At 45.8% G+C, this 25,681-nt stretch overlaps 6 protein-coding genes and 2 long non-coding RNA genes across 11 annotated transcripts; 6 read left to right on the top strand and 2 right to left on the bottom strand.

Annotated features, from left to right (window-relative positions):
• Nucleotides 1-1,936, top strand: LOC114857536 (E3 ubiquitin-protein ligase TRIM38-like). Its single transcript, XM_029154112.3, has one exon. It carries the CDS (start codon nucleotides 1-3, stop codon nucleotides 1,249-1,251), a length of 1,251 nt encoding a protein of 416 aa, XP_029009945.1. The 3' UTR covers nucleotides 1,252-1,936.
• A 1,809-nt stretch (nucleotides 1,937-3,745) lies between these two features.
• On the bottom strand, nucleotides 3,746-4,318 carry LOC129604264 (uncharacterized). Of its 2 annotated transcripts, none has more exons than XR_008695008.1 (2): nucleotides 4,161-4,318; nucleotides 3,746-4,038 (listed from the first exon to the last, which is right to left on the bottom strand). It is a non-coding gene; the product is annotated as an uncharacterized LOC129604264 (long non-coding RNA). The 2 variants fall into 2 exon arrangements; XR_008695009.1 differs by having other exon boundaries at nucleotides 3,746-4,010.
• A 290-nt stretch (nucleotides 4,319-4,608) lies between these two features.
• Nucleotides 4,609-7,168, top strand: LOC121201640 (E3 ubiquitin-protein ligase TRIM39-like). Of its 2 annotated transcripts, XM_029154089.3 has the most exons (3): nucleotides 4,625-4,749; nucleotides 4,844-4,858; nucleotides 5,328-7,168. In XM_029154089.3, the coding sequence occupies exon 3, from the start codon at nucleotides 5,337-5,339 to the stop codon at nucleotides 6,900-6,902; it is 1,566 nt and encodes a 521-aa protein (XP_029009922.1). In that variant the 5' UTR covers nucleotides 4,625-4,749; nucleotides 4,844-4,858; nucleotides 5,328-5,336; the 3' UTR covers nucleotides 6,903-7,168. The 2 variants fall into 2 exon arrangements, with proteins under 2 accessions (XP_029009924.1, XP_029009922.1); XM_029154091.3 differs by lacking the exon at nucleotides 4,844-4,858 and having other exon boundaries at nucleotides 4,609-4,749.
• dldh (dihydrolipoamide dehydrogenase) lies at nucleotides 4,626-12,110 on the top strand. Its single transcript, XM_029154093.3, has 16 exons — nucleotides 4,626-4,749; nucleotides 4,844-4,858; nucleotides 7,490-7,639; nucleotides 8,263-8,338; nucleotides 8,572-8,651; nucleotides 8,736-8,804; nucleotides 8,965-9,034; nucleotides 9,122-9,222; nucleotides 9,307-9,450; nucleotides 9,566-9,667; nucleotides 9,793-9,983; nucleotides 10,330-10,500; nucleotides 10,579-10,768; nucleotides 10,928-11,065; nucleotides 11,284-11,373; nucleotides 11,448-12,110. Exons 3-16 carry the CDS (start codon nucleotides 7,601-7,603, stop codon nucleotides 11,511-11,513), a joined length of 1,527 nt encoding a protein of 508 aa, XP_029009926.1. The 5' UTR covers nucleotides 4,626-4,749; nucleotides 4,844-4,858; nucleotides 7,490-7,600; the 3' UTR covers nucleotides 11,514-12,110.
• On the bottom strand, nucleotides 9,228-11,016 carry LOC129604263 (uncharacterized). Its single transcript, XR_008695007.1, has 2 exons — nucleotides 10,889-11,016; nucleotides 9,228-10,812 (listed from the first exon to the last, which is right to left on the bottom strand). It is a non-coding gene; the product is annotated as an uncharacterized LOC129604263 (long non-coding RNA).
• Nucleotides 12,111-12,829: 719 nt separating the features above from the next.
• On the top strand, nucleotides 12,830-15,913 carry syt8 (synaptotagmin VIII). 2 transcript variants are annotated; one of them, XM_029154109.3, is made up of 9 exons: nucleotides 12,830-13,326; nucleotides 13,767-13,936; nucleotides 14,022-14,191; nucleotides 14,296-14,391; nucleotides 14,501-14,668; nucleotides 14,739-14,906; nucleotides 15,058-15,175; nucleotides 15,246-15,379; nucleotides 15,518-15,913. In XM_029154109.3, exons 2-9 carry the CDS (start codon nucleotides 13,792-13,794, stop codon nucleotides 15,752-15,754), a joined length of 1,236 nt encoding a protein of 411 aa, XP_029009942.1. In that variant the 5' UTR covers nucleotides 12,830-13,326; nucleotides 13,767-13,791; the 3' UTR covers nucleotides 15,755-15,913. The 2 variants fall into 2 exon arrangements, with proteins under 2 accessions (XP_029009942.1, XP_029009938.1); XM_029154105.3 differs by having other exon boundaries at nucleotides 12,830-13,936.
• Nucleotides 15,898-17,373, top strand: LOC114857355 (transmembrane emp24 domain-containing protein 6-like). Its single transcript, XM_029153744.3, has 5 exons — nucleotides 15,898-15,909; nucleotides 16,086-16,304; nucleotides 16,535-16,661; nucleotides 16,740-16,894; nucleotides 17,025-17,373. The coding sequence occupies exons 1-5, from the start codon at nucleotides 15,898-15,900 to the stop codon at nucleotides 17,244-17,246; spliced, it is 735 nt and encodes a 244-aa protein (XP_029009577.1). The 3' UTR covers nucleotides 17,247-17,373.
• Nucleotides 17,374-19,359: 1,986 nt separating this feature from the next.
• On the top strand, nucleotides 19,360-24,757 carry LOC114857530 (mixed lineage kinase domain-like protein). The gene is made up of 11 exons (XM_029154101.2): nucleotides 19,360-19,576; nucleotides 20,163-20,604; nucleotides 20,952-21,029; nucleotides 21,210-21,393; nucleotides 21,578-21,678; nucleotides 22,877-23,009; nucleotides 23,183-23,267; nucleotides 23,352-23,494; nucleotides 24,017-24,066; nucleotides 24,270-24,410; nucleotides 24,501-24,757. The coding sequence occupies exons 2-11, from the start codon at nucleotides 20,169-20,171 to the stop codon at nucleotides 24,548-24,550; spliced, it is 1,401 nt and encodes a 466-aa protein (XP_029009934.1). The 5' UTR covers nucleotides 19,360-19,576; nucleotides 20,163-20,168; the 3' UTR covers nucleotides 24,551-24,757.
• The last annotated feature ends 924 nt before the right edge of the window (nucleotides 24,758-25,681 follow it).

Below are 25,681 nucleotides of genomic sequence, written 5' to 3'. Positions count from 1 at the left end.
ATGGCTGCTGCCAGCTGTCTGCTGACTGAGGATCAGTTCCTGTGCTCCATCTGTCTGGATGTCTTCACTGATCCAGTGACTTCACCCTGTGGACACAACTACTGTAAGAGCTGCATCACCACATACTGGAATATTAACGTCCAGTGCCAGTGTCCTGTCTGTAAGAGGATTTACCACACGAGGCCTGAGCTGCAGGTCAACACCTTCATCTCTGAGATGGCTGCTCAGTTCAGACAGTCAGCTCAACACAAAGCTATGCTGGACCACAAGACACAAGATGCTCTGAAAGAAAGGACTAAAGGAAAGAAGTCAGAGCTGGTGAAGACCGATGCTGAAATCCAGCAGATGATCAAGAAGAGACGAGTGAAGATTGAGGAGATCCGACGCTCAGTGGAGCTCAGCAACAAAGCTGCAGACAGAGAGATGGAAGAAGGTGTTCAGGTCTTCACTGCTCTGAAGGAGACTGTGGAGAGAAGCCAGGCTGAGCTCATCAAGACCATCACAGAGAAGCAGAGAGTGAAGGTAAACCAGGGTGCAGTTCTCATAAAACAGCTGGAACAGGAAATCTCTGCTCTGGAGAAGCAGACCGTTCCTTCAGTCGGTACCTCTCCAGCCACCAGAAACTGGACCGGCGCCCGCTTCCTTCCTGCTTCGTATGAAGGAAGTGTGGTGAGAGCTGTGAGTCAGCTGGAGAAGGAGCTCAGCGATTACATGACAAGACTTTTTCAGGATGAACTGAGGAGGGTCCAGAAATATGCAGTCAATGTGACACTGGATCCTGATGTTGTTCATCCCAAACGGGACAAACATGCAGACAATCGAAATATCTGTAGGTGTGTTTTGTCAAAGCAGGGCTTCTCCTCAGGAAGGTTTTACTTTGCAGTTACTACTTCCTCTACATTTACTGTAGGTGTGACCACACAGTTGACCGACAACAGCAGTGAAATCACACTGAGCCCCAGAAACGGTTACTGGACCCTGTCTATGCAGTGGAAGCTGATTGGACCTAACAAGTATTTTGCAGCAGCCGACCAACCGGTGTGTCTCTCCCTGAAGTCGAAGCCCACGAAGGTGGGAGTGTTTGTGGACCATGAGCAGGGCCTGGTCTCCTTCCACGACGTCACTACTGCAGCTCTGATCTTCTGCTTCACTGGCTGCTGCTTCCCTGGGACAGTCTACCCATTCTTCAGCCCCTGTGACAACAACGGAATGAAAATCCACACCAAGGATGAGAGCTGTGTATTACAATAAGTAACCATGTTCAACGAGAGCTCCTTTTGTTTTTCATTAGAATGTTGTGTAGTTCGTCTCACTTGCTTCTTGAGTTGATATTATCTCTGTTAACTGGTTGCATATTGTCATTATATGTTTCACCCATTGTCTGGGTGGAAAAGTCAAACCTTTGCTGCTGTTTGGATGACGCGCTGTTGAATCGCTTTGGGGCTCCGGGGATGTTAGGACCCACTCATGTTAAACAGCTGACAGATCAGCCTTGAGTCTCCAGCTCAGCATCAGAGTGTGTCTGAGTCCAGTTCACAGCGCGCAGCTTAACCAGCAGGATGCTAGCAATGATAGCAGTGTTTGACTATGCTAACTGCTAACTGAAATGTAAACAGTTTGAACATTAAATAGATTTTAATAATGTGTGACATTTTCTGGCTGATTTTAATAATGTTTTATGTTATTGTCATTTATTAATAGTAATGAATGCTGGAAAAAACATAATCTGATCAATCTTGAGTCTAGCTCAACACTCAACATTTAATCATTTCTCAATAAAAGACTGTAAATCTAAACATCACTATGTAAATACAATGTATACGTTTAACAATGTTTCTAAAATGTACAGTAGGACTGTGTGACGTCATCACAATGTAACTGAAAATATGTGCATGAGAAATGTGGCAAACTAGTTAATAAAACTCACATTAGGTAAGTTGTTTGTCCTCAGTGTTGCATGCTGGGTAATTTTGACACGTACGTTTATAGTAATTGTAGTATTGTGACGTCACCACTAGGTGTCACTGCGCTGTGGATCATGTTTTAAGCATTTTTGTTAGTTCTGCTGTTGCAGGTTCCTTTGGTTCACGCATCCCATAAAACACATGTAGTGTTTTTAAGCAGGCAAAGAACGAGGCAACACTGAGAGGAGGAGCAGCTGTGAAATGTGAGCAGACATGACGCGTCACATCCTTAAATAAAGGTTTGATTGGCAGCACAGGTGCAGTGAAGACAAGGCTCCAGCTCTGGTGAGTGCAGGTGAGCTGCATGAAGGAACAGGAGACGTTCAGAGCAGCAGGGTTTAGTTTGTGACCGTGAGTTAAAGCGTCTGCAGCTTGTGTCAGAGCTAATGTCCACGTTAACGCCACGTCAGCTGCTGTGATTCTCCATGTTGGGTGTTCTGTTTTCTGGTTGTGTCTTTTAGCCTTCATCTCCAGTGAATATGTTTATTAATTAGATTTTAAGTATCTTACAATATACAAGAGATTGATTGTGTTGGTTACGTGTAACCAGTTTTATTCATACTCGTCCTCACATCGTCACTATGGCTGCTGCCAGCTGTCTGCTGACTGAGGATCAGTTCCTGTGCTCCATCTGTCTGGATGTCTTCACTGGTCCAGTGACTTTATCCTGTGGACACAACTACTGTAAGAGCTGCATCACTGAACACTGGAATATTAACGTCCAGTGCCAGTGTCCTGTCTGTAAGAGGATTTACCACACGAGGCCTGAGCTGCAGGTCAACACCTTCATCTCTGAGATGGCTGCTCAGTTCAGACAGTCAGCTCAACACAAAACCAGCAGCTCAGAGCAACACGCTGCCAAACCAGGAGACATTCCCTGTAACGTCTGCACTGGACCTGAACTAAAGGCCCTGAAGTATGGGGTGCCAAATGTAAAAGGAGCACCTATAACTAGTTTTCTCACATTTAACTAAATGACACAACATGTTTTCTCACATTTAGTTAAATGTGCAAAAGTCTAAATGTAAATGTTAAATGTAAATGTTAAATGTTGGCCGAGTGTAAAACTGAATATTCATGAATGGGCAAGTAGACTCCATCCCTACCCTCAAACAGCGCTGGTCTCAGATCAGAGACGCGAACTCAATCACCTCAAACAGTGCGCGCAAACCCCGCCCACATCTGATCTGGAAACTTTTGTTTTTAGCCTGGACGTAACTTCGGCTAGCTAGTATAGTTAGCCAACTAATTCTCCACCGGCGCCACAGAAATATTCTATTTAAACCTACTTGACTCCTCATTAATGGTGTTTACGACAGAACGGCAGTTTGAAGCGGAGCCTCAGCCCGCACACCTGCCGTTACAGCCCGTTCAATCTCCCCCAACGGGAGGGAGTCGGAGCTGGCGGCCATGATGGCTTCGACTTCAGGCTTCTCTCCAGTATTTTCGTGCACCGATCCAGAGTCAGATGTGGGCGGAGCTATGCGTACTGTTTGACGTGGTCTCTGATCTGAGACCAGCGCTGTTTGAGGGTAGGGATGGAGTCTACTTGCCCATTCATGAATATTCAGTTTTACACTCGGCCAACATTTAACATTTACATTTAACATTTAACATTTACATTTAACATTTACATTTAACATTTAACATTTAACATTTACATTTAACATTTACATTTAACATTTACATTTAACATTTAACATTTACATTTACATTTAACATTTACATTTAACATTTACATTTAACATTTAACATTTAACATTTAACATTTAGATTTAACATTTAACATTTAGATTTAACATTTACATTTATATTTAACATTTACATTTAGACTTTTGCACATTTAACTAAATGTGAGAAAACATGTGTCATTTAGTTAAATGTGAGAAAACTAGTTATAGGTGCTACTTTTACATTTGGCACCCCATAGACTTCTGGGTCTGACTCTGAGTTATGGTACTGACAGAGAGGCAGCGGTTCAGATTCTGGGCAGGTCTGTGGTCAGAAGCAGGTTGTTATCTGTGTCTTCAGAAGAAGTGTCACAGTCTGCTTGAACAACAAGATCACGGTAAGACTGAGGTAAAGCAGACAGAGAGAAAAGACAAATTTACTTAAGACCCTAAGATTTTGAATTAATGGAAAAGCTGGAGAGTTATAGAATTGAATCAAATAGAACTAGAGTGGAATTTAACTTACTTAACATAAGCAGGAACAGCACAAACAATCTGCACACTAATGATCTAGTGTCTGCTGGTAAAAACCCTCTTCTTCTGCAGCTTAAAGCAAATCACTTCAGACATATTAGTTCTATCATCATTGACTCACCTGTGTCGTTGCTGGAGAAACCTGATGGATCAACTTAAATCCCTTCCTACAGAGACACTTTTCTTGGTCAGTCGCTCATACTTTCGGTTTCATTTCATGGGAAATGCGATCGTGGCACTCCTCATATCTCAGTGTTGCTGATATATTGTTTATTATTTTATTTTTTTATCAAATGGACTCAAAGTTAAAGCATGTGTAACAAACATGTGTCTGCTGTTACTGAAGCTTGTCCTGAGAAAATTACATTTGTGTTAATCGATGACAGATTCTTTTTATCTTTATTGTTTTATAAGAATACAATAAACCCTCATCTCCAGAGCTCCACTGAGAGGTGGAGCAGCACCAACGTACTGGATCAGAGGACGATCAGTGGCTCAGTTCCTGGAAACTGAAGGCTTGTTGAGCTGCAGTGAAGACCAGACTCTGTCTCTGTACAGTAAAATAATCAGACCGTAAAGAGGTGAGTACAGCTGATAATATTCAGTGTGTTTGAACAGCAACAGTATCCTGCTGGATTTCTAAACTCAAAGCTGTTTTTGCTCCACTGTCTGCAGGTTGAGCTGCTAAAGGTGCGTCTGCATGCGTCTGTGTTCTGTTTGTATTACTTTTATATTATGTTTACTGTCTAATAGCGGACAGCATGAAGCCAAAAAAGTTAAGGCGTCACTTAAAGACATTACATCCCAATCACTGTGATAAGTCGCTGGAGTTTAATGTGGTGAAAATCGCCAACACGGTCCCGCTTTGTGAACGCTATATCAGTTAACCAGCAAGCGCTGAACTGTTCACACTACTGTATATGAGGAAGCGTACCGAGAATTAAAAGCAGACATTTTGTTTTGTACCGTGGTTAGTGCATAACTGTACGCTGCTGACGCCAGGGTTGTAGGTTCGAAACTGACCTAGCGTGCAACTGTTTAGCTTTTTATCAAATTCTGAGGGGCTAAATGCTTTCGTCTTCCTGCCAGGGGGCATAAAAGAAAATAATTGAGAAGCACTGCACTAGGCATAGTGTTAATTACTCAACTTTTTACTCAGATCGTAGCTATGGCTGCTGCCAGCTGTCTACATACCGAAGATCAGTTCCTATGCTCCATCTGTCTGGATATTTTCACTGATCCAGTGACTTTACCCTGCGGACACAACTTCTGTAAAAGCTGCATCGCTGAACACTGGAATTGTAAGGTGAAGCGTCAGTGTCCTGTCTGTAACACACATTACAACAAAGGACTCAAGCTGCAGGTCAACACCTTCATCTCTGAGATGGCTGCTCAGTTCAGACAGTCAGCTCAACACAAAACCAGCAGCTCAGAGCAACACGCTGCCAAACCAGGAGACGTTCCCTGTGACGTCTGCACTGGACCTGAACTAAAGGCCCTGAAGTCCTGCCTGGTGTGTCTGACCTCCTACTGTGAGACTCACCTGGAGCCTCATCTGACAAAGTCAGGACTGAAGAGACATCAGCTGATCGACCCTGTGAAGAACCTGGAGGACAGGATGTGTAAGAAGCACGACAAACTGCTGGAGCTGTTCTGTAAGAGCGACCACATGTGTGTCTGTATGATGTGTGCTATTGCAGACCACAAGACACATGATGTTGTTGCTATGAAAGAAGAATGTGAAGGAAAGAAGTCAGAGCTGCTGAAGACTGACGCTCAAATCCAGCAGATGATTGAGAAGAGACGAGTGAAGATTGAAGAGATCCGACGCTCAGTGGAGCTCAGCAACAAAGCTGCAGACAGAGAGCTGGAAGAAGGTGTTCAGGTCTTCACTGCTCTGAAGGAGACTGTGGAGAGAAGCCAGGCTGAGCTCATCAAGACCATCACAGAGAAGCAGAGGACAACAGAGAAACAGGCTGAAGGCTTCATCACAGAGCTGCAGCAGGAAATATGTGATCTGAAGAAGAGGAGCTCTGAGGTGGAGCAGCTCTCACAGTCTGAAGACCACTTTCAAATAATCCACAGCTTCTCATCAGTGAACACTGCTCCACCCACCAAGGAATGGACAGATGTCAGTCTCCACGCTCCTTCATATGAGGGAACTGTGGTGAGAGCAGTGAAGCAGCTTGAGCTGATGTTCTTAGTAGAGACAGATAAGTTGTGTTGTGAGGTTGAGCTGAAGAGGGTCCAGCAATATGAAGTGGATGTGAGTCTTGATCCTGATCAAGACTCACAAGCATCTTTTACTTGCTGCCAGTGTGTTTTATCAATGCAAGGTTTCCGTTCACAAAAATTTTACTTTGAAGTTGAGCTTGGAGAGTGTTGTCCCTGGACTTTAGGAGTCACCAGTAACACAAACACTGAGGGAAGAATCACACTTAACCCCCAAAACGGTTACTGGACTGTTTGTATGAGTGAGGATTTTAAATACTATGCAGCTGATAAGCCACCAGTCTGTCTAGATCTGACTCGGCTTTTGAAGGTCGGGGTGTTTGTGGATTATGAGCAGGGTCTGGTCTCTTTTTATGATGTTGATACTGCAGTTCTTATCCACTCCTTCATTAGCTGCTTTACTGACACCCTTCATCCATTCTTCAGCTCTTGTCCTAATGACGGGATTCAAGGCTCTTGGGGGAGTTTTCTTTCGAGACGACACAAATTATATTTGCAGTGAACAGGAATTTGTACAATTTTGTACTTGTATTTGCATAAAATACATTGGTTGTCACTGTGCAAATCCACAACTCGAAGATATGAAGATTGATTCACTGTGTAATACTGTTAACACTACACTTCATTGATGGTTTATTATTTGAACACCATGTGTACAATCTAATAATGATTACAGCATGTAATTAAAGACACTCACTGAAATCATGTAAATTACACAAAAGTTCTGTATGTTGGTAAAATAAAGATCCTACTTCCATTAATAAACAAGTGTGACTGATTTTACCTTAAATCCTGCATTAGCGTTAGTAAAATTGTTTTCAAATGTAGTTAGGAGATATATGGTTTTTATATATACTACGTCAACAATTAGAAATGAAACGTCATTTTCTATTTCTTAAGAAAGCATTAATTCCAGAGTCAGACGTCGAGACGTTCTGCCAGAGGTTGTCCTCAAACCTTAAAACTATGAACTGGAGACCTAGAATTCAATAAAGTACACAAAAAATTGCTTAACAGAGGAAACATTCTTATTAACTTTCATTTGTACTTATGAGCTGTATTGTTTTACGTTTCATCCACGTCATATAGATGCGACGCACATGCGTGCTTCAGGGCTCGCACTGCGCCTGCGCAAAGAGAGGAGTCCTTGGCTGGTCGGCCTGCTGTAGGTTACCGAACCTGTGACTGGACACAGACAAAATGCAGAGCTGGACCCAGTTGTACCGCTCTCTGGCCACGGTGAGGAAGGCTTTTATGAACCCGGGACACTATGTTGTCTCAACAATTTAGAGCTGTTCTCACTCTGTTACTTTCAGCCACGGATCCAAGGCTCGGCTAGCATCTAGCGGCTAATTCTAGCTCCTTCCCCAGTAAAATGTATCTAACTCTAGAAACACTGGAAAACGTACACCTAAAGTTTGGCGTTGGTGTCAGTGTGTGTGTGTGTGTGTGTGTGTGTGTGCGCGTGCGTGCGTGCGTGCGTGTTATTGTTGTCTTCTAAAACTAAAGGATTTGCGCATATGAAGGTAAAGTGTAGTTCTTTATATTCAATGTACCACATGTTTACGTAGTTGTAGAATGTTTGACATGACAAGGACATTTGTCTTTAGTGTTCCCAGAATAGTTAGAATATTTAAAACATTCCTAAGATTAGTTTACGTGCTGATCTTGCTTCGTACTGAAAACAACAAACATGTTGAGACCACTCCTCTCTCCGAATCATAACGGACTTGGTTAAGTTTGACAGTTCTCTGTCCACACGTCGTGTTAGCTCGCTAAGCCCGTTAGCTGTTTACATTTGTATTGTGATGCTGTGTTCGGATATTGGGTTTAATTTTCTGTGTGTTCTGTTTCGGTCACAGCGGAGCCACCACCTTCCCTGCAAACTGCACGGAGCCGCAGCTGTGTCTGTCCGAACCTACTCCGACAAAGCAGCAAGTAAGATGTGACGTCAGTTGTTTCTTTAGCTGCACATCCTAGACTGTCTGTCTTTAAAAGCCATAAAGACACAGCTTCGTGTTGTCAAAAAGGTAGTGATTAAATCAATACACAAATGACTGACTTTCTAGCGTTTTCAGTCGATTTGCCACCTGTAACTGGATCGTATACTCTCTTTCTTTAAACATTAGTTGAATCTCTGTGAAACATGTTTCTGCGCTGTCTTATTGTAGTCGATGCAGACGTCACGGTGGTTGGTTCCGGTCCAGGCGGCTACGTCGCTGCCATCAAAGCTGCACAGCTCGGTTTCAAGGTAATCTGCCTTCACAGACCCTAGATTCAAGAAGGATTCATGAGAGAGGGAGGTTTTAATGCAGAAGTGATTTTCCTTTGACAGACCGTATGTGTTGAGAAAAATCCTACACTGGGTGGAACCTGTCTGAATGTCGGCTGCATCCCTTCGAAGGTAATAATTAAGAAAAATGCTGTTTGTGTAAAGCCAACTTATTTTCTAGACAGGTTAAGGCAGACACAAATATATCTAATTTAGTGATTATGATCATGTAGAGTGACACAAATGAGTAACTGTCTGCTTCAACTGAGTTATTGATATCCTCTTTGTGAAGGCTTTACTGAACAACTCCTACCTGTACCACCTGGCTCATGGCAAAGATTTCGAAAGCAGAGGAATTGAAAGTAAGAACACTGATTGGAGATTTACTGCTACATTTTGAACCAGCATCTCTGTGTAATTTGCATATCAAAACGTATTTTGTGTCTCAGTTTCAGGCATCTCTTTAAACCTGGAGAAGATGATGGCTCAGAAGAGTGGGGCAGTCAAAGCACTGACTGGAGGAATAGCACATCTTTTCAAACAAAACAAAGTGAGCACTTTTTCCCTCTTTATTGTTATGTCACATCTAGTCACACCGCTGGTATGGTGGTAATTGGAAGTCGTCTCTGTTCAGGTGACCCATGTCAGTGGTTTTGGGAGAGTGACTGGGAAGAACCAGGTGACCGCCACAGCAGCAGACGGCAGCGAGCAGGTGATCAACACCAAGAACATCCTCATTGCCACCGGCTCTGAGGTCACGCCTTTCCCCGGGATTCAGGTACAGCTGGGTTTTATTTTCTTTTGTAGTTGTGAGACTCTTATCTGTTCTTCACATCAAGTTGGATACATGTTGCTACAATCAACGGAAATGTTTTTTTTTTTTTTTTTTGTAGATTGATGAGGAGACGGTTGTTTCATCGACAGGAGCTTTGTCTCTAAAGAAAGTTCCAGAGGAGCTGATCGTTATTGGCGCTGGAGTCATTGGAGTAGAGCTGGTCAGCGTAATTTACAAAACTTTAAATGTTTGATAGTCATTTATGACCTGTCAGTCTTTTTGCACCTGAGTTTGTTGTTTTGTCAGACAGTTCTAAGCCTTGGTTCTGATCCTTCCATCCTGCAGGGGTCAGTGTGGCAGCGGCTTGGGTCTAATGTGACAGCGGTAGAGTTCTTGGGACACGTTGGTGGCATGGGCATTGACATGGAGGTCTCCAAGAACTTCCAGCGCATCCTGCAGAAGCAGGGCCTGAAGTTCAAGCTCGGCACTAAAGTGTTGGGAGCCGTAAAGAGGCCCGACGGCAAGATTGATGTGGCGTGAGTAAATTACTCGCAAATCTTAATGTTCCTTTGGGATATTGGAGTCTGGTGTTAAAGTTCAGTGACCTGAAGTGAAAAAAAATAAAACATAAACTGACTACAAATTTCCATTTCTGGATTATAAATTACAGCCAGATTTTTTAGATGCCTGTTACACATAAAGATGCTCAAGGTGGAATACTTAACCAGCGTTAACAGAGCCAGATGATGATAATGATACAATGATGATAGAATTTAAAATACAGATTTATCAGGGTGTTTAATATGAAGCCAAGGATCCAGAGACCCAACAGAACCAGGCTCATGTAAGCAGTTTGTAACTGTGTGTGTTGACTTGTTTCAGTGTCGAGGCAGCAGCTGGAGGGAAAAATGAGACCCTGACCTGTGACGTCCTGCTGGTCTGCATCGGCAGACGACCTTTCACAGAGAACCTGGGTTTGAATTCTGTGGGCATCGAGCTGGACAACAGGGGCCGCATACCTGTCAACAATCGCTTCCAGACCAAAGTACCCAGGTACCACTGAGTCCGGCTTGCAAATGTAAATACAGTGCTTTGTTGGCATTTCCTTATTTGTTCCTACTCCTGTTTCAGTATTTATGCCATCGGTGATGTTGTCGCAGGGCCTATGTTGGCCCACAAGGCCGAGGACGAGGGCATCATCTGCGTGGAGGGCATGGCTGGTGGTGCTGTGCACATAGACTACAACTGTGTTCCCTCCGTGATCTACACGCACCCCGAGGTGGCCTGGGTGGGCAAGACAGAGGAGCAGCTCAAAGACGAGGCGAGTCAGGAGTCATGGGTTCCAGCATGTGGGGTTCAAAGCTTCTAGTTAAAGAGGAGGATGAAAATGTTACAATCTGAAAAATGGCAGACATGCTCCTAGTCGACATTAAAGACCTACCCAGGTGAAACCCGCTCTGACTCTGCTCCTTCTCTACAGAACGTCCCGTACAAAGTTGGCAAATTCCCTTTCGCAGCCAACAGTCGAGCCAAAACCAACGCTGACACAGACGGCATGGTGAAGATCCTTAGCCACAAGGACACAGACAGGATGCTGGGAGCACACATCCTCGGATCTGTAAGAGCTTCAGCAATAAGCCCGCACTGAGCAGTCTCAGGTCTATCAGTTGGTCTGACTGATCAAAGTAAAAGCTAGTGGCTTAAAGCACATTCCATACACTGTCATATTTTAATTACTAACATATAAAGAAGTCTAGAGGGAGTGAAAGGCCATTTCAGTTGTTTGTCATAATATGAAAAATGAAACATGAAGTAGAAGATCTTTGTTTTCTGCAGGGAGCAGGAGAGATGATTAACGAAGCTGCGTTAGCCATGGAGTACGGCGCCTCCTGTGAGGACGTCGCCAGAGTCTGTCACGCTCATCCTGTATGTATCTGTTCAGTTGAAACGTTTCAATGCTGCACAGACAAAGACTGACCTCCTTCCTCCTCCCTCTGCAGACGGTGTCGGAGGCCTTCAGAGAAGCAAACCTGGCCGCCTCCTTTGGCAAAGCCATCAACTTCTGATGTGTCAGCTGCTGTCGCACCTTCATGTACATAAGAGGAGAAACCGAAAACGTGTCTGCGTCCAACCTTCAGCCAACCTGGATCCTCTGTACATCCAAACTGTACCACATTTAGTACTAATGTTATTTAAATGTTCTCAGTAAAACAATAAAAGGGGTTTGGGCAGTAAATAAACACTGACTGCAGATCAGTCTTTTTGTTTCCCAAACACAGTCTAAAAAATCCCAAATGAGCAAGTGAAGCACTTATTTACAGCACAGAGATTTATTTTGGCGGGCTGTCTGGTTCCTCTTGCAGCAATGAGGATTTGTCCATTAAGACAAAACTAAGGAAGAGCACTGCATCAGATTCACGAGTGATGGGGAGATGAGAGCTCAGCATTTGTCCTAGATATTAAGCCTATTGTTTTTTAAAGATTGAATTATTCCAAGGGGCTTCAAACTTAATCAAATCACAATTATCACTGACCACAAAGAACCATCACGTCATGTGATGGTTTGAGCTTTGACGTTTATAAAAATGCAGCTAGTTTGACTGAAAGTGCAACATGTTTGCTTCTGATGAAATAAATGGGAGTTTGCTGCTCTGAAGAAGTCACTGGTTCTGCTGTTTTCAGTTTTGTCACCAGTTGAAACGATAACTGCACTTTCCTGACATCTAATCAATCATCAGGGGAGCTGCACTGAGGCTCGTTGTCGTTACATCCAGGTTAAGGATTAAAACAATGCAGAACTTTCCTGTTTCACTTGTTTTGTGGTTTAGTAATAAACCTCTTAATTTCTAAAATGCTAAGGTTAGATTTGTAACAAAGAATTATTTCCACACTAGTTTAGAAACAATATTTTAATCTCAAGTCAAACGGTATTGCCTTATGATGAAAGTGTGATTATATTATATATTATTAAATATTCTTAAGATTTTAAACCATTTTTATTCCTGCCTAATCAGGATGTATACAGAGGGAATGCTCTGTATGGCCAAGGTTGTGACTAGTTGTGTGGGCATATAAACAGAGACAAATCATGTTCTTGCCTTAAATAACAGCTCTCATGTTCGTTGCTTCACACTGGAACCAGTCGGTTGAAGCTGAACCTGTTTAATTCTTTTGTATTAGATTTTTATGATGGTTCCTACTACTGAGCAGGTCTGATGGTACAAACTGTCAGTATCAGTTTACCTGCTGTTGCTGTTGACCTGTTCCGTGAACATTGAGTGTTTGAGCAGCAGAGGCTCCACCTCTGTTTGAACACTGACTGCGCAGGTAGCTGTGTTAGTGTGTGTCCAGGTGTGGTGCAGGTCGACACACATGAAGATGGCCGACTGAGGCTCGGCAGCTAAAAGGTCCGACCGTCTCAACAGAAGCAGAAGACATGAGGTTCAAATAGAAGGAGCTCCAACCTCAGGACACAAACAGGTAGAGTTACTGCTTCCTGTCAGTTCTCATCAGCTTCACCTCAACAGATGCAGAGAAACAGTACGAACAGCAGTTTACTGGTCAATGTGACCAGACGCACGATGAAGAGCAGGTTCAGGAGGAAGACTTCTGTTAGGGAAAGGAGGCTGCGGAACCGTTTAGCTGTTGGAAGGTTTGCTTTCATTTGGACCAGTGGAGCAGAGCAGAACAGGAAGGGGTCCTGGTTCTAATGGACTGGCTGCTGACTGCGGGAGGAGGCGCTTCCTCTCTTTAATCAAGCTGTGGAGGCTCCAGTAGAAGTCACTTCCTTCCTCTTCAGCCGCTCTGCGACAGGACTCCCACAGAGGTCGGACCCGTCTGGACCAAGGGAGCAGCGTGCCAACGTTTCTGTGAAATCAGGTCAGAACAGCAGGACATGGTGCTGGAGCTCAGCGGGGGGTCTGGGTCCTGGGAGTGGATGCAGCAGGAGAAGTGTTGGTTCCTGGGCGGTTTTACTGGCTCCAGTTCTTCTGGGGTGAATCACTGTGAGGAATCTTGTTATCAGGGTGTGAATCAGATTCAGTGGCTGTTGGTGCTGCTGCTGTTTGCTCATGGTGGAGGCTCGAGGGTGGATGGACTTCAGACGTCACCGTCGCCAGGAAACCTCCAAACTCCAGCTCTGGAGTTTTACTGGAACTCAGTTAAATGGTTTATTGGTTTACTGAGCAGCAATGACAGAACTGGATCACTCTGTCTGAAACAAAACTGATGTTTCATCTCAGTAGAATTCTTCTTTTTTTAACAACTCCTGCTCGTTTCCTGATTGAGATTCTAATCTCTTTTCTCTTTCTCTCTTCCAGATCTCTTCTCCCCACGCTCCTCATCATGCCTTCATCGTCCCATCAGAAGTCTAATGCAACCAGTCATGCTGTCACCATCTCCACCACCTTCACCCCCACCAACTCCACCCTCGACCCGGTTGCCACCACCATCATTGATTTCTTCAACCACCTACTGGACCAGATTCCCTGTAGGTGTCCAGAGAGCGGCTTCACCTGAACCTGCTGCGATTCTGCTCTGACTCCTTTGTTTGACTCCCTCTCTGACTCCTGCAGTGCCTCGATGGGCGATCTACACCATCTTTGCGGCCGGCGCTCTGCTCATCCTGCTGTGCTGCCTGTGCATCTGCATCAAGTGCTGCTGCCGAGGGAAGAAGAAGCGACAGCAGAAGAAGGACGAGAAGATCAACCTGAAAGGCGTGAATGGAAAAACAACCACAGCTCTGGTGAGAGACGGGTTTAATCCTCCTTTTACCACAGCTGAGGTTTCATTAAATAAATGTGTCCCCGTCCTCACAAGGCTCTGACCCGTCCCTGCTCCGTCTGACAGGTTCAGCCTGATGTGGGGGATGTGGACTACGGTTCTAGCAGCCGGCCGAGAGGGAAGCTGCTCTACTCTCTGGAGTACAACGCCGCCGCCTCTGAGGTAAACAACCTGCGCTGCCTGTTGACAGTGCAGCCGGTTTAACCGCCGGTCCTCTCGCAGTCGGACTCGCAGCCTGACGCGTGCTCCGCTCCGCTTTCTGCATCACCAGCTGGCAGTCGGCATCAAACAGGCCGACCGGCTGAAGGCCATGGACCTGGGCGGCAGCTCCGACCCCTACGTCAAAGTCTACATCCTCCCCGACAAAAACAAAACCTGCGAGACCAAAGTGTTCCGGCACACGCTGAGCCCCGCCTTCAACGAGCAGTTCACCTTCCAGGTACAACGTGGCGCCGCCGCTTCTGAGGCTCCATCACAGAGTGCTGCTTCTGACCGGCTCCTGTGTTCAGATATCCAAGGCCTCGCTCCCGGCGTCGACGGCCGTCATGCAGGTGTTCGACTTCAACCGCTTCTCCAAACACAGCATCATCGGGGAGCTCAGGGTGCAGCTGGGCAGCGTGGACTGGAACCACGTCATCGAGGAGTGGCGGGACCTCGCCGAGCCCGCCAAGTTCGAGGTGACCTCACACCCGCTGCTGGTTGCTGGTGTTTGCTGTGAAGGCACTGACGTGTGTGTGTGTGTGTGTGTGTGTGTGTGTGTGTGTGTGTGTGTGTGTGTGTGTGTGTGTGTGTGTGTGTGTGTGTGTGTGTGTGTGTGTGTCGCTGCAGGAGGAAAACCTGGGGGAGATCTGTTTATCTCTGCGCTACGTTCCCACCGCCGGCAAACTGACGGTGGTGATCCTGGAGGCCAAGAACCTGAAAGCCATGGACGTCGGAGGAACCTCAGGTCGGAGCGGAGTTCAGGACTCACTGGTAGAAGGTGAAACCCGATGGATTCATTAATTCTGTGTTTCCAGATCCTTATGTGAAGGTCCAGTTGGCGCTGGACAAGAGGAAGTGGAAGAAAAGGAAAACGTCAGTGAAAAAGAAAACGCTGAACCCATACTACAACGAGTCCTTCACCTTCGACGTGTCGTTTGAAGAAATCCAGGTGATAAACGTGATGACTTTACTATCACCACAGCACATGATGAGGGAATGTCCATGGGAACGACATGAAAAGCATGTAGCTGAGCACGCTGCCTCCTGGCATCAGTAGACAGGGTCTAAGCTCTGGTCCTGTCCCCAGAGGGTGAACCTGGTGATCTCCATGTGGGACCACGACACCATGACCCGAAACGACGCCATGGGGAAGATCTTCCTGGGCTGCGACGCCGCCGGGAACCAGCTGAGGCACTGGGCCGACATGCTGTCCAACCCGCGGCGGCCCGTGGCTCAGTGGCACAGCCTGCTGTCGGCCGAGCAGGTCAACTCCACGCTGGCGCTGAGGAGGAAGTTCCCGCTGGTGGGAAAGATGCCCTTCTGATGGGAAACCCCAGAGGAGCACGGAGCGCAGAGAAGATTGTCTGCAGCTGATTACTGTATTTTACCATAAAGAATTAATCATAAAACAAATCCTACCAACATCAGCACTTTTTTCCTAATGTCAAGCAAATGTATGTAAATAAAATGTTACCTCATGTAATCCATTGTACTGTGTGCGTGTCCTCTGGTGACTAACACTTTATCCACGAACCAGTCGATTCTAAGTGTGTCGTGCTTTAGTTTCATCCACTGATGTCTTGGACAAATCACGACTGGGCGTTTGTGGTTAATGATTCTCCTGGAGTCTGAGAAGCACCAGAACTGCTCCTCAGTGGACGCTGCCTGCAGCCATGCTGGTGGGCTCTCTGCTGGTTCTGCTGGGCTCCCAGTGCGTGTGGGCCAGGAAGTCGGAGCCGTGGCTCGGTGAGGGGAGCGCGGGTCTGTTCAGGGGAGCCGACCGGTACGACTTCGCCGTGGAGCTTCCTGCCGCGGCGACGGAGTGTTTCTGGCACTTCGCTCATCAGAGCGGACGCTTCTACCTGACGTTCATGGTGAGTTCTGACCTTTAACCTGCGACTGTAGCGGGTCCCATGGATTTAAATGTTTTTTAAATGGAATGAATGGAGGAGTTTGTTTCTGGGTCTTTGTGCCAGTTGTCCTTGTCCTTATCGCATGACATTGAAGGTGACTTAGTTTGACGTCTGATACGGGCACCAGCGTTTACATTTACCCTGGACGTACACGTACACGTGCTTGTGCTTGGTGTGTGTGGTGAACACAGGTCCAGTGGACCACGGGCGTGGCCACAGACCCTCGGCTCTTTGTGACCGTCAGCTCACCGCAGGCCGCTCTCATGGCTTCTAAGAACGCTCCCGTTGGTCAGATGAACTTCGAGACCGATGTGACAGGTGGCCTCATCAGAAATGCCTCCAGAACCACAGTCCAGTATAAGTTCCACTGAAGGAACCTCTGCTTTGTCCTGGCAGGTTTTTACCGGATGTGTCTCGGGAACCACAACAACCGGTTTGGCAGCGTCAGGGTGTTTCTGAACTTTGGTGTCATCTATGAAGGCTTTCAGGAGTCAGAGAGAGAAATGGAGGAAGAGAAGAAGGTCCTCAACAGCACGTTGACCGGCATCGAGGTAATGGTTGATGGTCAGAGGCTGCAGCAGCCTGTTTCAAAAGCATATAGATTTAACTGCAATATCAATTGTTACTACTGAATAGTTCCTGACATCACCATTAAGTGTAACTAGGACACACTGTTGATAGGAAAGCCTGCAGAGACTCCAGAATCACGTCTTCCACATGTGGCGTCATTACAACTTTGCTCGGATGAGGAAAGGGAAGGACCATCACCTCCTCCTGTCCAACCTCAGCTACGTCGGCTGCTGGTCGGCCGCTCAGTGCCTGCTCATGCTCCTGGCTGGAATCCTGCAGCTCCTCGTCCTCAGAAGACTCTTCCACACAGACTCCAGCCGCTCCAGATGCTGAGAGCAAGACGGTCACGTCTGACAGTCCTGCATCGCTGTGATTATTGTGAATGTTTTGTACCTTTATGGTATTAGAGCAGAATCACAGTAAATAAATGAGTGAATATTATTAATCATGGCATAAACAGTTTGTAGACTGAGTACCTCATTCATGTGCAGGTTTTGAAATCGACCCTGAACTTTGACCTCTGTGAAAAGCACATTTTCCTGTTTGTCTTCGCATTGTGTGGTTCTTTAACAGTGATGTAGTCGTACTTTGAGAAGTGCAGATGGGTTTTTCTCTGCTCGTTCCTGATACTTGCGTTGTCCCTGACTCTGAAGGAAAAGAGCGCCAGCTGTGCTTCCACCTGAGACAACAGAGGAGATACGTGAAGAGGAAGAGGTAGAAGAAGAGTATGTTTCTGGAGCAACAGAAGCAGATACACAAAGCGCCTTGGAACCGACAACAAACACTTCAAAGGCGTCACGATCACACGGGGAAGAACCCACATGCGCAGCGCAGACAGGACGTGATTTTATTAATGGCGTTGTCAGACAGGCACAGGTCGGTACATGGGTTAGCAGTTAGAATAAACAGAGTCCAGAGTCCAATACAGTGTCGACAGGGAGCAACACCAGGTCAAACCCCAGGCAAAAGCGTACACGGCTGGAGGGTCGAACAGGTCTGATCAAACAGTGGCAAACAGGAGGGATGAGTACTGGTGCCTAAAGGCCGGAGCGCGATTACAGCTGGTGGTCACGTGACAGACAAACACAGGGGAACTAAACAGGAACCTATCAAAATAAGACAGGAAACCCCAAAACAGGCAAGATAGTGGTGACAACAAAGCCGGTGGTAACAAAAGGCTTCATGCAATTACTCACAGAGTCAAATAATAAAAGACTGGACGACCTGATCAGAGAAGTGTTGGAATTAATACAGAGTCTGCACTTTACCCAGCGAGATGTGGAGGACATCGAAGCAGCCGTGGAAGAACAGACAGCAGAGAAAGGAAATGAGGGCTGATGTGAGAGTCTGTAACAATAACAGATAAAATAGAGCATTTGGAAGCACAGTTCTACTACACTGTAACACTCAGCTGTCAGATTCACCATCCACGTGTGTCCACAAATGTGAAGTGCTGTTTAGACAAGTGTGACCAATTCTTAACCTACTTTAATGACCTGCTCTCTTCTCCCCGTCCCCTAATCCTCCTTCAACATGTTCCACCACATCCTCCTGCTCTGTTGCTCTTTTCACCACCCTCTTCACCCACTCATTCCCTTTGATGCCACATGGCCCGGGAAACAACTTTACCACAATCTCCCTGCTATTCTGACTTAATAAGTCCAGAACTTCAAACAGAATAGAACTAACAACATTAAAATCCTCCACTTGTCTTTTCTCTTTCTCCAGACCCATCTCCACCCTCACCTCTTTCTGCCTCCTTAAAGGATCCACCTCCACCTCCACCTCACCAGCGCCCAACTGTCCTACCCACTCGTCACCCTTCCCCCCAAAGCCTGCCACCACCCTCTCTCGGTCCCAGCACCAGTCTAATACGGGTTTCTCTGGGTAGTTACCGTCCTTCCCCTTCAGACTTACCCAATAGTTCACAGCCAGATGTTTTCTTCTGGGACTGAGACGCATGACACCTGTCTCTACCCTTAATGCACAAATTAGCATATCATACACATCATTCAGAGCATCCACACTCCCCCAGTGTTTCCCTGCGAGAGACCTCATTACATTCACCACTTTCATACATACTCAACATGCTCCCTCCAGCGACACCTAAGAACTTAACACACTTAACCAGCTCTATTTCCCTCCCATATAGTTTCAGACCCCAACCTTCACCCACCTTTCCTTTTGTAAACACCATTGCTTTTGGGGCAGAAAGTGGGGCTTTATTAAAACCCCATTCTTGACCTTTGTTAACTCCTTCCTGCACCTTCTTAACAAACCAGTCTCTGTTCCTTCCTCTTTTCCGAATTGCAACATTGTCCGCAAAAAGAGACCTCCCCGAGCCCTTATCCAACCCACTGAACACATGATCATGATAATAAAAAGTACAGGACTGACCACGCTACCTTGAGGCGTACCATTCTCTATTACACGCTTCCTGGAAAACTCCCCCTCCACCTTTACTTGAATTTCTCTCTTTCCTAAAGCCACTGTGCTGCTCTGTGGTGAGTCAGGAAGGTGCACGTCTGGGTCTGAAGGGGAACTGCTGGAGAGCAACAGGAAGCTGTGAGCAGCAGGAGGAGTTCAAATCCCCTGAAGTTAGTTTCACTTTCTCACAGCGCTCAGAACATCCACTTCAGCAGCAGCTTAACTTCCACTTAACGGTAATCGATCCTTTGATTTGATTCTTCACTCTTTGAGCCCAGTCTTGTCGCTGAGCGTTGCTGCTGTGGCCTTTCTGTGTCTTCTCCCGCTGTCGGTTCTGTGAGCTGGTTCATCATCTGCAGACTCAGCAGCTAAATCAGAGCAGTGAGTCATTTGTGTAGCAGCAGCTCAGTATGTGGGTCTCTGGTGGCTTCAGTCAGTACAAACACACACGCTTTATCTGCTACGCTTCAATCTGTTGAGTCTGACGCTGCCTTAGAGACATCTGTTTTTCCAGTCAACATGAGGAACTGGTTTAAGGAACAAGTGTCCCTGTCCTTGTTATTTGATGAACCGCACACTTGAAACCATGGAGCCAACAGCTCACAGCCTTCACCCAGTGAACAAACAGAAACTAAAGGAAATGGCCAGTGTGTTTTTTTCCAGCAACATTTAATGTTACTGCATTTTTCTAGCATTTGTAGCAATAATCTTGGATCCATAGCTTTTCAAGGTCATTTGCGTTTGGTTTACACGTAATAAGTGAAATCTGCAGCCTTAAGATTTCTAATTGGCAGATGCTGATACTTTCTGCTTGTCTCTCAGCTGATCATGGACTTCATAGAACCCATCCTGTCCATCGCCACGCAGATCTACGAAGTGGCCGAGAACGTGAAGGCCAACAAGAAGCGCTGCCACCGGGTTTCTGAGCGAGTCAAAGCCCTGGAGTCTCTGGTGAGGTCCATCAAAAAGAGGGAGAAGCCACAAAGCGGTGGGGAGGTGGCGACGGCCCTGAGGGATCTGTCCTTCACCCTCATATCAGCCCAGAAGCTCATGGATAAATACGCCTCAGCCAAGTGGGTGGAGCGCATCCTGAAGTCCAGCAGCCACGGAGACGAGTTTGACAGCGTCAACGAGCGGCTCAACGACGCCTATCAGGTGCTGTCTGTGGCTCTGCAGGTGCAGCAGGGGGACGTGCTGTGCAAGGTGTTTGAACTGGGCTCCAGGGAGGAAGACAGGAGGGAGGACGAGGAAGAGCTGAAGAAATGTGAGAGGAGCCGCCCTGAAACTTTGTAGAGATGTAGCTGTGGAGGAGAGGACTGAAATAGGTTTGACTTGTTTGGGCGCTGGAGGGACGCATATGTAGTGAAAGCTCTTAAAGCATGTGAGGTTACTGAGCCACGTCGTTTTAGTACAAAGTTTTTATAAACAAAGTAACAGAACTGGGAATTTAGTTCTAAGAACGATTTTTTTTATTCTACTACATGTGACCAATTTGACAGGTGAACATTTTAATACATCACTTATAATCACTTGAACAGACGCCATATTCTAGGATAAAAGCTGACATGAAGCAGAAACACGGAGGCGTCAGCAGAGTTTCTTTGTCCACAGTGCTGCTGGAGTACATGAAGGCCCAGGAGGAGAAACTGGAAAGCCTCAAAAACAACGTGGAGAAGATCGTGCAGATGTGTGAGTGCATGGAAACACAAACGTGTGTTACAAGCAGCAGCAATAGAAACAGACACACTAGTAGTGAGAAGGTTAATGGACCTGGGAGCCATGAATGAGAGAACTGCAGTTCTGCCTGTAGTCCTGAAGGTGGGTCTGTGAAGGGTCACCCTCTCTCCCACTGACTCTGTGCTCCCACAGTGAACAGGCCCACGATCACCGAGGACATCAGGCTGATCAAACCCAGTGAGCTGACGTACAAACTTCCCAAAGAGCCCTTCATGACAACACCAACCTCAAAGGTCTACAAAGGAGAGTATCGCGGATTCACAGTGGCCATTAAGAGATACACGGACCTGGTGGCCACCAGCGCCGCTAGATTTCAGTTCGTATTGTTTTAATTTGCTTTGACAATCAATTCAGTTTGTAAAACACCAGATCACAGCAATTACTTTAAGAACCAATGCTTTGCTCCAGGCTCTGTAATGAAATGCTGTGATTTAGTGACAGCTGTTTGCACACATCTGATTCCACGATGTGACAGTCACATTCATTTCTCACTCAAACAGGGAGGTGAAGCCAGTTTTTAATAAAGAAGTGCAAACTATGAAGAAGTTCGAGTCGCCCAACATCCTGCGGCTGTTTGGCATCTGTGTGGAGGATGAGGACGGTGAGTGGCCTCCATGTGTATGGAGCTAAATTGGGCCCATATATCTTGAAAGCCAAAAAAAACGATTTGAAAGAAGAACCCAGCATGTGACCACCACCGGCCACAGCCGGACAGAAGCTCTCTGACGTCCTGGGGCTCAGCTGTGGTGCAGCAGATATTCAGTACAGGAGCTCTCCCCACCCTCTCATATTAGTTAGACACATTGATTTGACATAAAAACTACTATACGATGTGCAAAATACTGTAGGTTTTAGCTAGAGTTTCCAACAAGCGTATCTAATGCTGCATCACTTACATTTGTGGCTGAACAAAAGTAACATGTTGCAAAACTATGACACTATAAACACACTATGCTGGACAATTATTGCCTTTTAAAGAGTTTTTATAGTGATGGGAAATTTAAAGACGTCTTGTCTTTGATGCCCACTTTGGACTGTGTGCTGGGGCGGAGAGTGAAGCGGCTGGGATGAGAATCAATTCCCCCAAGTCTGAATCTGTCGTGGTGAAGAGAGAGCTGAGCCGAAAGGCGAAGCTCTAGATTTACCCGTCAGTCTTGAGTCAGTCAGTTGAGGAGGCTCGGGCATGTGTTTCAGATGCCTCCTGGACGCCTCCCTGGGGAGGTGTTCTGGGCATATCCCACCAGAAGGAGGCCCCAGGGAGACCCAGGACACGCTGGAGGGACTATGTCTCTCGTCTGGTCTGGGAACGCCTTGGGGTCCCACCGGAAGAGCTGGAAGAAGCGTCCAGGGAGAGGGAAGTCTGGAACTCTTTGCTCAGAAAGCTGCCCCCGATAAAGCGGTTGAAGATGGATGGATGGATGGATGGATGGATGGATGGATGGATGGATGGATGGATGGATGGATGGATGGATGGATGGATGGATGGATGGATGGATGGATGGATGGATGGATGGATGGATGGATGGATGATGGAATGATAATTATTCCTCCAGTTCCCACAGCTCCTAAAGGCAAATGTCCATAAGACGTTTTGATAGGTCCTCTGTGTGTTAGTCCCGCCCCCACATGCCATGTTGGCCCAAAAGTCTGAACCTGAAAAGACAAGAGCTGAACCTGAAAATAAGAACTGTAAGTGAAAAAAAGACATATGGGCCCAATTTAGCTCAATAGATGTAGAGCCCACGTGACTGTGGAGCACATTTAACATAATAATTGTGTGAGTTGACCTTGTGACATAGGACCCAGCCCTCAGTTCCTCATCATCATGGAGTACTGTGAGAAGGGAAGCCTTCGAGAGGTTCTGAATTCTGATACACTGTCCTGGACCATCAGAGCTCACATGTGTCTGGACGCAGCACAAGGACTTTACCGGTGAGTCTGTGGAGTCTGTTTCTTTTTGTGTTTAATTAGACAGAGCAAGGTGATTTCCACACATACGTTGATTTTCTTTCAGGGTTCTTTAAACTTGTATCGAATTAGTGTTGCTTCATATCACAGGTGGACTGATGCAGATGACTTTATATGCACCTCTTCCACTTTCTTAGACTCCACCAGACAGAAGAAAAAAGCAAAGTTCATGGATGCATCGACAGCAACAAGTTCCTGGTGGCTGAAGGCTACAGGGTCAAGGTAGTGAGCCCAGTGCATGCTGGGATTGTTTGCAGACTGTTTAATAATTTAAAAATGATTAGCCTGATATGTTTGTTTTTTTAGTTAGGAGGTTTTGAGCTGGCAAAATCAGAAACGTCACTGAAAAAGCTGCCGTGGGCCAATAAGTGCACATCACTGCATTACTCTTGTCCTGGGATTCTGCAAAGCATCAACCATGTCTACAGCAAAGAGTGTGAGATGTACAGGTACCATGACATTGTTTCATAACTCATTATTAAACTTTTGTACATAAAGACCTCACTAAAGCTAACAACAAACTGTCAGAAGGCATTGTATATTAATTCATTCAGTTTTATTCATACTGTCCCTCTAACCATGGCTGTTCTTGTTTCATGATGGATTTAAAGACCTCCTTACTAAACTGCAGGCAGCAGGCAGTAATTCTTCTGAAGAGTTTTTAAAAAGTCCCTCTGAAGAAGAAAGCCTCTATTAGTCATTATCACATCTTACAATGTAACTAAATTGGTTTTCTGTATTCAACCCCCCGGGGCAGCAGTGGGCTGCCATGCAGGGCGCCCAGAGCTAATGCTCCCTGAAGTGTCTTATTCAAGGACACGCCTGGAGCCCTGGTGGGTTTGAGCCTGTTAACATCAGGCACTGACTTCCCTGTCAATGAACCATGATCCAACACCCAAATGTCTGCAAAACAACTGTCAGGTCATTAAACAGTAAGAGAACCTGTCTAAGCTTAAAATGTTGTCTTTCAGCTTTGGAATCCTCATGTGGGAGATTTCAACCAGTCAGACACCGTTTAAAGGTTTGTATCTGCACACGAGTAGCACATATGCATGTTACACAGACAGAGGACGTGTGACGCAGCGAGAGTGCAGGTTCTGACTTTTGTTTGTCTGTCTTTATTCAGATTAGAACAGCTGAACAAAACATACTTTACACTTAGTCCCTGACTATTAAAATACTTAGTTTTACCTTTTTTATGATTTTTTCTTGGTCTTTCCCCAGATTGTTCTAGGAAGCAAATCTATGAGAAAGTGTACGTAGAGAAATTTCAGGAGCCACTTCCCGATGACTGTCCTGCCTCACTTAGAGAGTTGATCGATGCCTGCAGGGCCTTCGACAGCTTCCAGAGACCTTCGGCTGGAGGTAAATCATGATAAATAATGTTGTCAACTCGTGTAACGTGCTGTAGATTAAACCCTAGGTCTGAATAAAAACTATGTTTCTCTTCTGCAGTGCTGGTGGATAAACTGCGCAGTGTGGTGGCACAGTTGGAGGAGCAGTAGACTTCTTTGACCCCCTGTTCCTTTGTCAGGGTCGCTTAAAAAAGCTTGGATGTGAAGCTGATGTCAAAAAAAAATATTACAGCAAATAGAAACCACTAAACTGACCTAAGTATTGCTTTGGGGATTTTACAGATTTAAAAACTAGTCATGAAGCTCATGAAACTGAAAACATGGTGCTACAGAAAAACCTATAATGGTGTCAAACGAGACGTTTGGGATCAATAAATGTTTTTTATCCATCAAAATTGTCGATTTATGTTGGCTTGAAATAAGACTCGTTGCCTTTCGTTTGCATTTCCACTTTTCTACTTTTCTTCTTGGACAGAGACTTTATTTACTCTTTTGGTCAAAGATCAGGCGACGGTCAAAAAAAGTATTAATTTAATGACAAAATAGTATGAAATGTCTAAAGAACAAAAGAGAAACCTTTGGGGAGATAAGACCTATACATTTATATGGTCACAACTCAGCCCTGCGATGGACTGGCGACCTGTCCAGGTGTCCCCGCCTCTCGCCCGTGAATAGCTGGGATGAGCTCCAGTGTATGGAGTCAAATTAGGGTCACATTAGATTTGTGCATGTGTAACCAGATGCGTGTGTGCGTAAACCAGTCTGTGCGTGCGTAACCAGAGTTGTACTTGTAGACTTAGTGGGGCTTTACCATGCTTACACTTATAATTTGGGGCGTTAAAAGTACGCACAAATCATGGCTAAATTCACAAATAAAATGTCTCCGGAACCACAACAACCGGTTTGGCAGCGTCAGGGTGTTTCTGAACTTTGGTGTCATCTATGAAGGCTTTCAGGAGTCAGAGAGAGAAATGGAGGAAGAGAAGAAGGTCCTCAACAGCACGTTGACCAGCATCGAGGTAATGGTTGATGGTCAGAGGCTGCAGCAGCCTGTTTCAAAAGCATATAGATTTAACTGCAATATCAATTGTTACTACTGAATAGTTCCTGACATCACCATTAAGTGTAACTAGGACACACTGTTGATAGGAAAGCCTGCAGAGACTCCAGAATCACGTCTTCCACATGTGGCGTCATTACAACTTTGCTCGGATGAGGAAAGGGAAGGACCATCACCTCCTCCTGTCCAACCTCAGCTACGTCGGCTGCTGGTCGGCCGCT

This window comes from Betta splendens, chromosome 6, assembly GCF_900634795.4.
Source record: "Betta splendens chromosome 6, fBetSpl5.4, whole genome shotgun sequence".
Lineage (NCBI taxonomy): Eukaryota > Metazoa > Chordata > Actinopteri > Anabantiformes > Osphronemidae > Betta > Betta splendens.
This window is presented reverse-complemented; position numbering and strand designations above follow the sequence as displayed.